Source organism: Furipterus horrens, unplaced genomic scaffold (assembly GCF_987537825.1).
Source record: "Furipterus horrens unplaced genomic scaffold, mFurHor1.1.pri manual_scaffold_11, whole genome shotgun sequence".
NCBI classification, from domain to species: domain Eukaryota; kingdom Metazoa; phylum Chordata; class Mammalia; order Chiroptera; family Furipteridae; genus Furipterus; species Furipterus horrens.
Genome location: NW_028327181.1, coordinates 89,988,248 through 90,004,013, shown reverse-complemented (window position 1 = coordinate 90,004,013; position 15,766 = coordinate 89,988,248). Strand labels below are relative to the sequence as shown.

At 35.0% G+C, this 15,766-nt stretch overlaps 1 protein-coding gene across 4 annotated transcripts in view; it reads right to left on the bottom strand.

Annotated features, from left to right (window-relative positions):
• Nucleotides 1–1,031: 1,031 nt before the first annotated feature.
• CDC27 (cell division cycle 27) overlaps nucleotides 1,032–15,766 on the bottom strand; it is a 56,546-nt gene continuing 41,811 nt past the window's right edge. For all 4 annotated transcript variants that reach the window (XM_090292859.1, XM_090292860.1, XM_090292861.1 and 1 more), the window contains exons 14-19: nucleotides 15,410–15,618; nucleotides 12,353–12,470; nucleotides 10,022–10,150; nucleotides 4,684–4,758; nucleotides 3,784–3,940; nucleotides 1,032–2,363 (exon numbers count right to left, since the gene is read on the bottom strand). In XM_090292859.1, the coding sequence (XP_090148985.1) occupies nucleotides 2,281–2,363; nucleotides 3,784–3,940; nucleotides 4,684–4,758; nucleotides 10,022–10,150; nucleotides 12,353–12,470; nucleotides 15,410–15,618 (771 nt within the window). In that variant the 3' untranslated portion in view covers nucleotides 1,032–2,280. The remainder of the gene's footprint in view (nucleotides 2,364–3,783; nucleotides 3,941–4,683; nucleotides 4,759–10,021; nucleotides 10,151–12,352; nucleotides 12,471–15,409; nucleotides 15,619–15,766) is intronic.

Genomic DNA, 15,766 nt, shown 5'->3' with positions numbered 1-15,766 from the left:
TTAAAATTTGAAGCAAATAATTTGCTTTATCAAAATGTTTGTCCTCTTCTGGTTGTTTGATCCCCATTCCACGCACAAAGGAAAAAGAAAGAGAGGCAGAGGGAGAGAGGGAGAGACAGAAAGCCAGAAACAGTTACCAGGTGAGTAATGAGACCTCAAATACCCGAATACCTTTGAAAGTGTGAGGAAAAATAAAATCAGGCCAAGCTTGGACTGAGTGTCCTTCAGTCGGCCACTGCCACGGTGTGCCCTCCATAGCTATCCTTCTATCCTTGGTCTCAAAACTAGTACCAGAAAGTCTCTCACTCACCTCTGGCACACGACATAAATCCCTACTACAGAAAGATAACTAATGATATATCAGCAAGTTATTTTTTGAGCTTACCTTTCTCTAGGCTTTGTAACATGGAGCCCAGGTTGAAACTTTCTATGAAACCCTATTTGATACTGTTACACAGCAGGCTTATGATTTGCCAATTAAAAAATAAAAGAATATAAAATGAAATATTACAGAACTAATGGATAACGGAGTATTTGTTAGAATCCAAATGCCGGCCTTTGGGCATTTTTAATGATATTCATTTGCTCTCAACCTTTCATTTTTTCTTAAAAATTGTTTTTTTGGGGGCAGCACATGTACAAAGATTTAGGTAGGAAATTCTATTAAATACCTCTCTGGCATCCAATACTTAATCTAAGACTATGACTTGAATTAATTTATAATGGTATCTAATCCACATTTAAATGAGATTAACAGCAAATGACAGAAAATTACTGAGTTTGCGGGATAAATTTTTTTCACATCTCCTGTAATCCGCCTCATTTTCACAGTTTGACTAATACAGGTAACCAGTAGATAAGTTTGTCCTTCATCAAATAATCCAATATAGTAACTATAGGCCTGTCATTCATAAGAAATTATAATTTGTTATATTCTGACATTGGCACTTAATAAAATATTAACTAAAGTTTCTCTAAAAATTTCGATACATTACAATAAAGTAGATACACAATTTAAGACATTAAATCTGTTACTGTGAAATTCCAATAATTCCCACTTTATTACGCATAATTAGATCTTTAAAATTGTGGCCATTCCCCAAAGACACCAATCTATATTATGACAAACTCCGGAGAGAACTCATCTCCTTCATAAGAACTTCTTTTCTTCCAGCTAAAAATTTCCCATATCCTAAACCCAATCACTCTCAAGTAAATCTTTCGGTGATTCACATTACTGAAAATAATTTGAAGCAGAGAGAACCGAAAAGAATAGAAATGACCTCAAATAAAGATGAGTACACATTCTTGCACCCTGCTTAAACACTTAGAAAAGTCAAAGGCATACTGTCTTGAACAAACATAGATTCAAGGTTATGGTACAATTCTGATTGTATTAAGGCTTTCACTATCATGATCTCTTAAAGGTCTCTCTACTTTAGCGTTTTTATTTTGATTCCTATGGTGAACTTAAACGGTTATTAGGGGTCTTGTTTTGGCTTTTCAGTGGGCAACCACTCTATCAACTCCGGATGTTAAAGGTGATCCCACAGAACTCAGAGAAGAGGCAATATGGTAAGGACCAACTTTAAAGTTTGCAATACCAAGATATAACAATGATCAACACTTTGAAGCAAGACGAATAAATTAAATTCTTGGTTGGACATTAAAGCATTTTTGCCAAGAATAAGTGTACGCTGGACGGAGGGATATTTGATTTCTACACGAGTCCCAGTATGCCCATTACATTTGTTTACGGGAGACACTGCAAGTTTAAGGTAACTTATATTCCTTGGCAATCAAATTATTCTGTTGTAGGCAATGTCTTTTATTGTTCCATCTGGCACTTGCTAACACCATTCTTGAAGAACCTAGAAATGAAGGTCAGTCACTCTGTTTATCAGGAACAGAACCAAATAAAAACAAAATTCTGGAAAAATGATCAAGAAATTCTGGTTCATCGCTATTTTCCATATCTAATGGTTCCTTCAAGATAAAACAACTCTTCCTTCCATGATAGCTTTCCAACAAAGGGAGATTAAAGAAAAAAGAAAGTCCCCCACCCTACCCCCTAAATTGCCGTTCATACTGGTGAAAGAGCCAGTCTTGTTAGCAGCTAAATATTGCACTGCTTTTCGCTCTGTGTATAGTCAGGGTCCAATGGAAGTGGCACACTCATGGTACAAGTAATGGATGATGACTCCGCCGGCTCAACAGTGAAGACTCAGTATATGGAGGGACAAGAAACACATCCAGTTGTAAAAGTCCGGTTTCCAGAAGTTAAAATTCATCACTTTCAGCTGCATGAAGTTGTGTGTCGTCCGCATCTGTCATGCTGCTCTCCTGGGATTCATCTGTTCCCACTTAAAAAAAATAAAACAAAAGGTCTACAGTAATATGTCTGACAAATATGACTTGCTGGTTTGTGAAAACAAGGACAACTATTGTACTCAGAGAAATGAGACCTTAAATACACGCTCTTAAAAATCCTGATATCCTTCAATAAAATGAAATTCAAGTTCCTCATTTTATAGCAAGGTCTGAGATTAGTTTATTTCATTTAACATCTAATTAAAGTTTTATCTACTAAAACTGCCTCTCTCTAATGAATTCCTTATTCCTACCCTAGGAATTAGAACTAGTTTTTCTAAGGCATTCAAAAAAGACTGACATTTCCTCTACTTTGGGGATAGTCCCTGCTAGTCGACAGAAATATAGAATTTAACATTCAGTTTAAAAAGGGTTATTGGGATTATAGAAATTATAATTTTAATTAAAGCCTTTCACCAAGTTTTCTGGAATAAAGGCATCTTTATTAGAAGTTATCCAATTCTCTTATTAAAAATATTGACATAGCCCTGGGCAGTGTGGCTCAGTTGGTTGGTGCGTCATCTGATAACCAAAGGGTTACAGGTTCAATTCCTGGTCAGGGCCAATAACCAGGTTGCAGGTCCCTTCCCCAGTCAGGGTGTATGTGAGAAAGCAATCAATCAATGTTTCTCTCTCACATTGACGCTTCTCTCTCTCTCTCTAAAAAGCAGTAAAAAAAAAAAGTTCTCTGGTGAGGATTAAAAAAAAAAATATATATATATATATATATATATAGAGAGAGAGAGAGAGAGAGAGAGAGAGAGAGATTAAGTCTTGGTTCTCACTAGTTATTTTAAGATATACACTCAAGGGATAATTACTGCCTTAAGTTATAATTCTTTGTTCCCTCCTCTTTCCTTGAACCTTTGATGTGTGTGTGTGTGTGTGTGTGTGTGTGTGTGTGTGTGTGTGTCTGTGTGTGTGTCTGTGTGTATAAATTTGGATTTTGGATTTGCCAGAGCCACTCAGAATTTGAACAGCCACTACTATAGATCTGTTCATAACTTAAAATGTGCACAAATTTATTATTCATTTGCTTACTTATGGTTTCCACATACCATCACATCTACCATCTTTTTTCCCCACACTACATTCCTACAAAGCGGATAAGGCAGGCATTACATAGTCAAATATAAACTGAGGCCAAGGTAAAAATCAGCAATGAATTTGTCAGTTACATAGTAAACTTGAACCAGAACTAAAACCAGTAACATGACTCCATATGTACTTTCTTATTTTATCACCCTGTTCAATTTCCCTAAAATTACATTTGGTATAAAGAATATATCATGGTTAGAAAAATAAAATTAGAGAAACACCTACCCCATACTACCTAACTCTCCTGTGGTATTTCACTAAGCTCTCTGGTTTAATTAACCACAAACAAACCTAATGCATATGGATGATACTCACTGATCTGTTCTTCTTGGGTTATTGGCTCCTCATCATCTGGAAGGTAGCGCTTATCAATTGCCTCTTTAATCTGGTTATTGGCTCCTTTAGGATCTAAATCCATAGCCCAAGAGAAATTCATCAGGGCGAGGTGCGTCTGACCTAATTTCTTGTAAACCTAAAAATAAACAGCAGCACTACATTTTTCATTAAGTTGTGAGCTTCAACTATAAAATCCTAAACATTTATCATTGAAATTAGGCTCCCGATTTATGAGCTATAATCCCATTCTGATGAGAACATTTTCATCCTATCGAAGAATTCGTGCCAACTTTTGACTTCCTTTTAATCTATTCAGATATTATTTTTAGAATTCTTGCTTATATCTCACAGGTAGTAAGGTTCCAATAGTCTCACTCTGAATGGAACAATGACAATGGAAAGAAATGAACTATAAACTGCTTGACTGGCATTCATTTACACTGGTTTTAAATGGAGTTATTTCAGCTCTCAACATCTGTCTACTGTTCCCAACTACCTTAAGCAATTGGCAACTGGAAGTCCAATCTGTACTGCCTTTAACTTTCTTCTTTTGGTAAGTATTTTACTGATAATTGGAAGTTAAGGGCTTTCCATAAAGGTAGTCTCAAATTATGAACTCATTACTGGCCATTGGCTGCAAGTGTTAATATACATCTAAAGCCATAGTAGGGTTAGGATTATGGGATGTGTGTTCTTGCTCCTCCAGTAGGATATTTTCTTCTTAAATGTTAGCTCTAAATCCATTGTTTATTCCCAGATCAGTTAGTTTAGAACTCTAGTTGACTTTGCTCCATAGTGTTGCACAGTATTATAATTATTCTCCAAAAGTTAGTATTTGTTATGAAAGCCACAGTTCAGGATCATGGCCCCAGTCTTTACCTTTCCTATTAGGAAGTACACCAGGGATTCTTTGGGAACAATTTGTTTCAGTTCTTCAAGTTCTTGTAAAGCAGACTGAAAAAAAAAGCAAAGGAAAACAACAGCAGAAAATTTTTACAAAAATTTGACTAAGCCAAGTGTTAGCTGATTTCCCAAATCTTCTTAACTAAAGCTTACAAGATATTAATGAATGTACTTCCTTATTGCATTAATTCTTCTTGCTGTGAAAATGAAATGCATGAAAAATACTTATGACAATAGGAACTAAGAAATGACAGGAAGTTCCCAGAGTACAGGAGTCCCTCTCTATATTACGGTTCACTTATCGTGGCCTCATTGTATTGCGGGATTTAAAAAAATATTATACTTAATTTATCACAGATTTTTCGCTATTTCGCGGGATTCTGCGTTACTGTATACGTATGTTGTTAAAGTTACATAGGTTTAAGAGTGTAGAATATGTTTAAGAACATAAGTAGTGTTTATAAAAGTGTGGAAAAGATTAATAAGGGACTGGGAACGGTTTATAAGTGTTTATAAAGGGTTTATAAAGCCTTAAAAGGTATATAAATACTAAAATAAATGTAAGGTTCCTACTTCGCAGATTTTCACGTATCGCAGGGTTGTGTGTGTCTAGAATGTATACCCGCAATAAGTGAGGGAACACTGTATACTGAAAACACACACATTCAGGTGGTAACAACCCTTGCTATTCTCACTCTTTTACTTAAAATAACAGTGCTCCATCACATTGTGTGTGTTTTGAAAACTAAATTGCAGAACAAAACAATTCCCAAGTTCCATTAGTGGACCTTCTCCCTGACACAAGCACTAAGCTTTGACTATCAACCTGCCATTTTAACTAATGTTGAAGAGCCTTGTCAAATTTACCCCTCTGAACTGAATTAAAGCTGTCTGGTAATCTTTTGACCATTGCTACAGGGTTGGGAAGGTTGAGGAGAAAGATAGGAAAATTAATATTGTATTTAAAGAAACTGTATGATGATTAAAAATAAAACTAGTCCTCTGGTGAAGATAAAAATATATATACATATTGACACAGTTAAGTCTTGGTTCTCACTAGTTATCTGAAGATATACACTCAATTAAGGGATATTTACAGCCTTAAATTGTAATTCTTTGTTCCCTCCTCTTTTCTTAACCCTTTGATTTTATATCTATATAAATTTGGATTTTGGATTTGCCAGAGCTACTCAGAATTTGAATAGCCACTACTACAGATCTGTTGATAACTTAAAATGTGCACAAATTTATTATTCATTTGCTTAGCACTTACAGTTTCCACATACCATCACATTTGTGGAGGAAGGGGAGCCTTTTTTTTCTTGGTAGCTTTCTTTACTTTCTGGGTTTTCTAATATTATACTTTATTACCCTTTAATGTCCATAGTTTTACCTACTTTTTGTTTTTCTCTCTATACCTCTTTGAAATAAAACAAAATCTAATATAAATTAGGTTAATAAAAAAGAGAAACACAATACCAAATACCGGCTTACAGGAGCGGTAAGTGAAAAAGCAAGTTGTAGAACTGTATGTGTAGCTGTATTAGTTTCTTAGGTCTGTCATACCAAACTACCACAAACGTGATGGCTTAGAGGAAGACACCTTCTATCGCAGTTCTTTGGATCAGAAGTCCAATACAAGCCTCACTGGGCTAAAATCAAGGTGTTGGCCTGGCTGCCTTCCTTTCTGGAGGGAATCCGTTTCCCTGCCTTTCTCTGCATCCACAGGCTGCCCGCATTCCTTGACCTGTTGCTTCCTTCCCCCGTTTTAAAGGCAGCACAGGCAGGGTGAATGCTTCTCATGCTGGTTCTGACTACAGCGAGGACGAGATCGGTGCTGTGTGAACAATCCAGCATCCTCTCCCCAGTTCAGTCACATCTATTGTCTTTTTTGCCATGTAAGGTACCGACAATTAGGGCCTGGACATCCTTGAGGGGCCATTGTTCTGCCTACTGCAATAGTGTAAGTCTTCATTGTTACAAACAGTTTAAGAATACACAAATAATGAGAAAAGGATCTGGAGGTATATGCTTTGAGCTGTTAACAGTGCTCCTCCCTGGAGAGTAAGCTAATGAGGGATCTTTAACACTGTACTTTTTATATTATTTGAAATTTTTTGTAACAATCACATTATTTTCATTAAAAAAAAAAAAAGACACCCACAAAGATATAAAGAATAAAGCAGTGATCAAAGATTGTTGGCTAGAAAGGTATCAGAGGGTTACAGAATTTAATAACATAAGGGAATTTCTTCAGTGATTGGTATATGGTATAAGACTTTTGTTTTACTTCTCTAAAAAGGGTATAAAGAATAAGCAAATAATCCTATTTTACAGTTCCAAAAATTTTATACACCATCCCCTTAACCTAAAGCCAAATTTAATTTCTTGGCTTTTGTAATTTTTTATTAGCATTATCTAATATAAAAGATTTATTTAGTCTTCTTTTGTGTGAAGTAGTGTGAAAGTAGCTGGGTGGTAGGTTCTCAGGGACTCATTATTATAGTGATATTTGAAATTTTCAACAATAAAAAGGGGGAAAAAGAGTGAAGGCAAAACATACCCACTTTCACAGGCAGTGTATTGTTTAAAATGCTGATTTTTACACAAGTATATGTAGGAGGACCTAGTGTGCAAAGAACTTTCTTAATGTGGATTATAGCTATCAATACTTACTCTACCAGAAATTAAAAATTTTCATTGATTCATTATTAATTGAAAGGTAATAAGTCCACTACATGTCAACAGGTAATTTTTTTTAATGAAAAATAACTTTTGCATAACCGTAAGTCAGTGAAGAGTGGCACTGCTTCACATTTCGGTAATCTCTGGTTAACAGACGACAGCTGGACTCTCTTCTGTGCTTCTGTATTTAATCTGTTATATCGTGTTATATCTGTTCATCTGTTATATCATGTTATGTTATATCATGAAAATTCTACTGTACATTCATGAGATAATGGTAGTGAAAAGGGCAAATAACATCTAAATATTATTATGAAAACAGTTGAACTTGTGGACTTCTTGAAAGGATTTTTGGGAACCTCCAGAAATTTCCAGACCAGCTTTGAGAACCACTGCTTCACAGAAATCTTAATCAGGATAACGCACCCCAGTCCTTCCCTATTGCTACATCACATACAGTTTTCTTTCCATGTGTGCATATTATAATTGTTATCAAAATTTTATGCATCTATCATGCCCCTAACTCATGAGAAATAGTGTCTAACATAGCATTATAATTCTCATTTTTGTTCTAAAAGACCTGAGACATCCATGATTAGATATCAATACAACATATTAAAATAGGGTGCTGCTTAGCAACGTTTTGCCAAGATATGCTGAGGCAGCCTGCTGACACGACTTGATTTCCATTTTGGAGTCAAGACATTTCAGAAGCAATCAGTAACTTTTCCTGATGGCCCTTTTTGTGTTATTTTAATATCCGCATATTAAATATAGTACCTATATCCAATCCATGCATCAGAGGAGGCCTTATAGTATAGCCAAGCCCCAAGCTGGTACTGAAGAATGGCTACAACCCGTATAGCTTGAACAATGGGTCACATTAGACGTTGGGCTTCTTGAAGCTAGTACTGGGATGATTTATATGGCATGCCTGGTGGGTGTGTTGGCATTAAAATGGCTTTAAGAATAATAAATTGAATAAATTTTTTCAATTGAAGAACCTGACCATATAGCTAAAGAAGTACAATAAAGCAAAAAACATGAAAACAGATGCTGAATTACAATAATAGCACCTCAAAGAGTAAAAGCTGAAAAGTATTTATTAGATTTAAAAGGGGCTGTATTAAAAGGACAACAGTAAGACTAGCCATTCACTTCTTCAAAAAGAAAAATAGAGTAAAACTAGAATTACTGAATGACAAAGACTAAATTATACATTTGATTCCTTTATATAATTTCAGTATTGAAAAAAGTTAAAAACTTATCACTGGTTTTGCATTTTTTGATTTTCAGCAAATTTCTATTTGTCCAAGAACAGATTTCTAGGGAAACAGTCTACTAAATACTAAAATGAATTACTTGGTTCTAGTTTTTCTGTGCACTTCAATTTTGGTGCTTACTCCTGTTAGTAAAAAGAGTCTGAGTGTATTAAAAAGTAACCTGAACTTCAAATCAAAACTTTGTATTCATGGTTTACGACTGAGTAAATGATAAAAATCTCATGTTACTTTGTGCCCCTTCTTTCTCAACTTTCCCAATCTTCTTTCCTCACTATTTTCAGGCTACAGCTCCATAATTTGAAAAATAGAGTGAGAAGAGAGAAACACATCAGACTATACCTAGTCTCTTTTGTTATAAGCTCATGTCATAACTTCTTTTATGTACTCAACATGTATTATTTTTGTGATTATTTGATTGTTCTTACAGAAGGGGACTAGATGGTAAGCTCTTCAAAGGCAAGAAATGTGGTTGTTATGCCGGCAAAAGCAACAAATGTTCCTTAGTGCCTGACATATAATAGGTACTCAATAAATATTTGCACACACATCCATTTGTCACCTATTTGCATATTTTGGTCCTAAGTGGATGGTGCAGGTCTTACCCTGGCCCTGACCAATGTGTCTCAGTTGGTTGACCATTGTCCCTGAAAGCAAAAGGTCACTGGTTCAATTCCTGATCAGGACAGATGCCTGGGTTGTGGGCCAGTCCCAGGCTGGGGCACACGCAAGAGGCAAACAATTGATGTCTCTCACATCAATGTTTCTCTCCCCTTTTTTCCTCTTCCTTCCCCTCTTTCTAAAAATAAATAAAATAAAATCTTTAAAAAAGATAAAAAGACAATTCCTTGATGAAAAATCTTCCTTTCTATATATGGAATCTTTACAGGGGATAACCACATATTCCTAAATATCCACATACCCATCCTTCCTATAAGTATTTCAAGAATGAAATTAGTAGCTCTTTAAAATGGGGAAAATAAACTGAGATAAAAAATAAAGTAAAAATAACTTTTGGCTTATTAAAAAATGGGACAAAGCTTTTTTTTTAAAAAAACAATTACTTATTTTTAAGATTTTATGTATGTGTTTATTTATTTTTAGAGAGAGGAGAAAGGAGGGAGAAAGGAGGGAGACAGGGAGAGAAACATTGTTGTGTGAGATGGGTTGCCTTTCATGCACCCCCTACCAGGGACCCAGCCCACTTACCCAGGCATGTGCCCTGACTGGGAATCAAACCAGTGACCTTTCAGTTCACAGGCCGGTGCTCAATCAACTGAGCCACACCAGCCAGGGCAAGCTTCTTAAGTAATACAAATCTGAAGACCATTTAGATATATATCTCTTACCTTATATTTTTCATTTGCAAATAAAACTGAGGCTCTGTGAAATTTGCATAGAGGATTCTTAGGATCAATAACAATGGCTTTATTTAGGGTGTCCAAAGCCTTCTCAGATTTTTTCAGTGCGTGCTGAACCTATAAGAAATAAAGATGCTATTAAAGTTTCCTTTTCATATTTTTGAAGAAAGGTAAGAACTAAATAATAGGACTCAAAACCAACAAAAACATAATAAAACTACTAGAGATAAGGTGTATGGTTTCACTGGATTGTCCACTAGGTTAAGTGGATTTAATAATTGATTACTAAACTGTTAATAGATTATCTGTAAAATCTCTTCCTACTCTAATTCAACTGCTTCATTTTAAAGATGAGAATAATAAAGTCCAGAGATGTTAAATAACTTGCTCTGGGATCAGAACCTAAGTCCTCTGAAGCCCAGTTCACCATTATGTACCCATAAAGACAATCAAGATTCTATCTTTAGAGAAAATATTTGGTTACCTTTAAGTCTAAAAGACCAGAAAAACCTTGGTTTTTCCTTCACAAGAAAATCTGTACTATTTAACTAGATAATATGCAAATTTCAACAGGTCTATTATGGTCCTCTAATTATTATATTAGGCTTTTTAAAACTGTGTTCAAAAACCCTTGGAGGATTTGGCTCTAAACCTTACTAATTTTGTATCACTCAGAACTATTACAACTTTTAACTATTTTAGGACTTTATTGTAAAAATAATATTTCTTACATATCTGAAAACCATTGATCTGCAATACTGGGAAATAAATTATTTATTTATTTTTAATCCATACCCAAGGATATATTTATTGATTTGAAGAGAGAGGAAGGGAGGTAAGGAGGGAGGGAGGGAGAGGGAAGGGAAGGAGAGAGAGGAGAGAGAGAGGCATCAATGAGAAAGAGAAATATTGACTGGCTGCCTCTTGTATGCACCCTGACCAGGGATCAAACTCGCAACCTAGGTATGTGCCCTGACTGTGGATTGAACCCTCAACCTTTTGGTGCATGGGATGACAGTCCAGCCAACTGAGCCACCCAGCCAGGGCATAATTTATTTTAAATAACTTAAAAAAAAAAAATCCGAAGCCTCACTACTCATTCATGTGTATATAGTCATATTCTGCTGTGTTCCTCATCAGATGACTTGAATGTTAAAAATAAAGTGGAGCAAGTGGATGTGGAACTTTAACAAATACCGCTGGAACAAGAATGGGAGAGGAGGTACTGCCAATATGTGGTTGCTGAATTCATCTACGCAATGATCACTGCAGAGGTTATTACTACATGTGGCCAAATACCCTGCCCACAGGACTGAAATCCTAAATACTAGTTCCCTACGAGAGAAAAGCATATCCTCTCATCTGAAAACTTCTTCCAATAAAACCACTCAAAATGCTGAAAACAATCTCTTCCACAATAACTTTAAAAGAAAGCCTATTTTTAAAAATGTTCAACTTTACTAAAGGGCATCAACGGATACCCAAGTTTGATTTCCCCATCTTAAGTGACAAAAATAATAATTTTAAAGTCAAAATGTTTTCTCTATATTTTTGTACAGTATCTTATTATAAAAGTTACCATGTCAATTTTTTAAAAAATGATAAAGAACTAGAATTTCCCCCCCAAAATGAATAGTAAAATTCCATAGAACATAATTTCCCCACATTGTATGCACATCCCCCAAAACACAAACTTGCTGAAAGATAAAGGGGCGAGGGAAGGAAGGACGGGGATGGGAGGAAGGCAAGAACAAAAACTGAGGGTACTATGCTTATAGAGAAACTAATAAATGAGATTTTAAAAAGCAAACAAAATTTTACTCCTATCAAAGTACAACTTATAAATACATTTTTAAAATATAAATATAAAATTGGTGATCCACGTTGCCTTATAGAATTTTATTTAGCTCTAACATCTACCTATATCACTTAAGAGGCTAAAACACAGGAAATCAGTTGCCTTAAAATATTAATTACTTAATTTAGAAGCCAAATATTAACATGGAAAAGTACTTTCAAAAATATGAAGTATCTCATGTGAGCCTTTTAAGAACCCTATGGGGTAGGCAAGGTGGTATTATTCGACATTCATAAAATAGGAGCTCAGAGAAACTGACTTGCCCAAGAGATGAGGGTACTTCAGTTATTTCTCTTTATGCCAAGAAAAAGGTGATATTTTCAGCTATAAAAGAATCCAGGATATTATTTCAAGAACAACAATGACAACAAAAAGCCCTAATTCTTATTAGAGCAATTAAGTAAATAACAAACACATTTTAAGAGGGAGACTAATTAAACGATGTTTAGAAAGCTACTTACTACTCCAATGTGGCAAAGTAAAACTGAACTTTGAGGGTTGATGTCAAGTGCTTTCTGGAAATGCATTTCTGCAAGGCTGAATTTTTCTTGCTTGTAATAAATCATTCCTAAACCATACCTGAAAGTGTAAAAGTACAATTTTAGGTATATAAACTGTGGTGGCTAATTTAGTTTAACTAATAAAAGAATTATGTATGGAATCTAATAAACCAGTAGGAAATGGAAAAATCAACCCAGCATTTCAGACAAGTCACTTTTACAAGTAAAAACAATAAATCAAATTAATCAGATTAACTATAACAATGTGGGGAAAAAGAAACCATATCCTTAAACCGCTACTAAAATCTAGATTTAATAGCTATTTTTTACTCAGTGGTTATTATGTGTGTGCCAATAACTTTGTTAAATTCTTTATGTAAATTATCTCATTTAATCCTAGGAGGAACCAAGGAGATAGGTACTGTTATAATAAACATTTTCAAATAAGGAACTAAGGCTTAGAGAAGTTAAATTAACTTGCCCAAATGCGAGGTCTGTCCAGAAAGTATTCAGCCATGCAATATGAAAAACAGACATTTATTGAAGATCAAGATACAAGAAACAATGTACACAGGACAATGACACCTCAGTCCCCTTCAAAAGAGGCACCTTGGGACCTCACACAGTTCTCCCAATCGCCATCAGCTGCTCCTTCATATTTTCCTGAATCTATCAATGGTTTTAAATCTCTTCCCTTTCAAATGTGATTTTAGTTTCAGGAAAAGCCAGGAGTCATGGGGTGCCAAATCTGGGCTGTAGGGGGACTGAGTCACCTGGGTGATTTGATGTTTTGTGAAAAAACTCTGCACGAGACATGATGCATGAGTCGGTGCGTTGTCATGATGAAGCTGCCAATCACCAGTTGCCCATAGCTGTGGCCTTCTGAATCATCCCAATAGTTTCCACAGAGGAATGTTCAAGCTTAACGCAAAACTTGTTGCAGATCCATTGCTCTATATGCTCGGTCATTTTGAATGTGATGGCCACATAGTGCACATACTCACTCAACAATCTACTGCCCCCAATGACTAGTACAGTGAAGTCGTCATTGTTCCTGCATGAGTATTCCAGTCCACTCTCCTTGGCTGCCTGCCAGGTAACATCAATGTCACACAAACCATTCTCGTTGGCTGAACTTTTTCTGGACAGAACTCGTATAAAGAGATAATAAGGATTCTAACCAGATCCTTCATGATTCTAAAATCCTAAACTCACCATATTCTTTGTCTAAAAGTGTACATATATATTTTATATAATTACAATTGCATAGTGTCATGTTCAGCTTCCCCTCTCCCCACTTAACGTATCAAAAACATGCTCCTATAGACTTCAAAATTATAAATTTTAAAGGCTATGTAATGGCATATTAAGTTGTGTGACTTATTTACATTAAGGAGACCTCTCTTGGCTATAACTAGATAAAGATGATGGAAAATAAGCACCAAATGAATTGGAAAAAAAATGCATGCTATATCTGCTTCGAGTGGCTTTCTTTATCATTACAACGGAGTTAGAGGTGAAGAAAGGGCATAAAATGCTCTGTACTAATAATGGTGATGGTGGGGATAAGAAAAGAAAGACTATTTACTTTGGGGTTGGAACAATAAATTTACTTAATGTTTAGTTATATACTCATAGTAACTAAATACCTCAATATTTAAATTCATCCTAGTAAAAGCTTGCCAGTCTGAATAGTCCTCCTTTTTACCAAGTGAGACAATTATTTTCACAACATAATTTTTGATATGAAGGTTTTAAAGAATGAAATATAGCATCTAAAAGGCAACACAAGTCCTATTTACACATCTAAAAACAACATAAGTCCTTTTAAGAAGTGAATTCTTAAAATATCAGAGAACTATATATTTATGAGAAGTGGAGTCAGTGTTGGCAAGGCCTGAAAGTTTAATATATCAGAAGGTCCTTATCAGGTGATCTTATAAGCAATGTTAATTACTTAGAAATGAGATAAAATCCATTAAAAATATAAATTGCCCTGACTGGGGTGGCTCAGTGGGTTGGGTGTTGTCCTGCAAACTGAAAGGTTGATGGTTCAATTCCCGGTCAGGGCACATGCCTGGGTTGCGGGCCACGTCCCTGGTTGGGGGGGCACGTGTGAGAGGTAACTGATCGATGATTCTCTCACACGTCAATGTTTCTCTCCTTCTCTTTCTCCCTACCTTCCACTTTCTCTAAAAATAAGTAAATAAAATCTTAAAAAATACATACATGAATCAAAAACTATATTTTAGGAATCTAGTGCCTCAGATTTAGAGAGAAAACAGAATAAAATTCAACTGCTATAATGATTAATCCAAGAGATTAAAAAAAACAACTATACCTGACATAAAAAATCTACCAGAGTTACAACACCAGAATAACACTTTCTGATATTTAACTATTATATCAGTCAAGAAAAATACAGCAAAACATCAGCAGTTAAACAGTGTTGAGGCAGAAATAAGAACAAACTTTCTCATGTCTTCTTCGTTAGATAACAATATGAACCAGGTAGTAACTTCCTATTTGTCTACTGTGGCTCAAGTACAAAAAAGTACAATAGAAACATTATTTAGTAAACTAGCATACCTGAGTTCTTAATAAACTTAATTAACTAGAACTAGTACTTAAACTAGAATACTGTCGAAGAGCAACAACTAGTGGATAGTTTCCAATGTTTATTTTCTATTATACAATAGGTAAATTATACTATTTCCCTCCACTTTCCATCATAATCACCATTTAAGTGTTATAAGAAAAAGTAACAAAACCAATTATTTGCAAAAGTCTGGTAGGAGAAAAGGTTGAAACCATTGAGTATAAGGATCTGGTATTCTATATATTATCATTAGTTAATTGAAGAGTTTGTTAAGGGTATAAACTTCACATAAAAAACACTTGGTTAGATGTTATCAACTGGTAATCAAATTCACGACAACAAGAGATATCTAACAAGAAAATTTATTAAGTATTAGCTCCATTAATAAGACACTGCCTCTGTACTTTATTAACACTTACCATGCATTATAATGTCTAGGATTGACTCTGATAGCATTTCGAAAACAAGCTAATGCTTTGTCTAATTCTTCAGTTAAGACAAACTCATGCCCTAATAGCGTATAGGCATAAGCATAATTTGGATCAACCTGGATAGCTCTCTGGAAGAATTTAATTGCGATATCATGTTCCCGTTGCAAACTGAAACAGTTCCCTGCAGCACACCAGGCCTTTAAAAAATGGGAACAAACAAAAGAACAAAAACAAATGCACAGTTAAATTTTTGTTTTATTATTTCCTAACAAAACCAAATCTGTCTAAAATTAGAAAAGACAAAAACTGAAGCATTTTAATAGCTATAGTCAATCCTCGTTATTC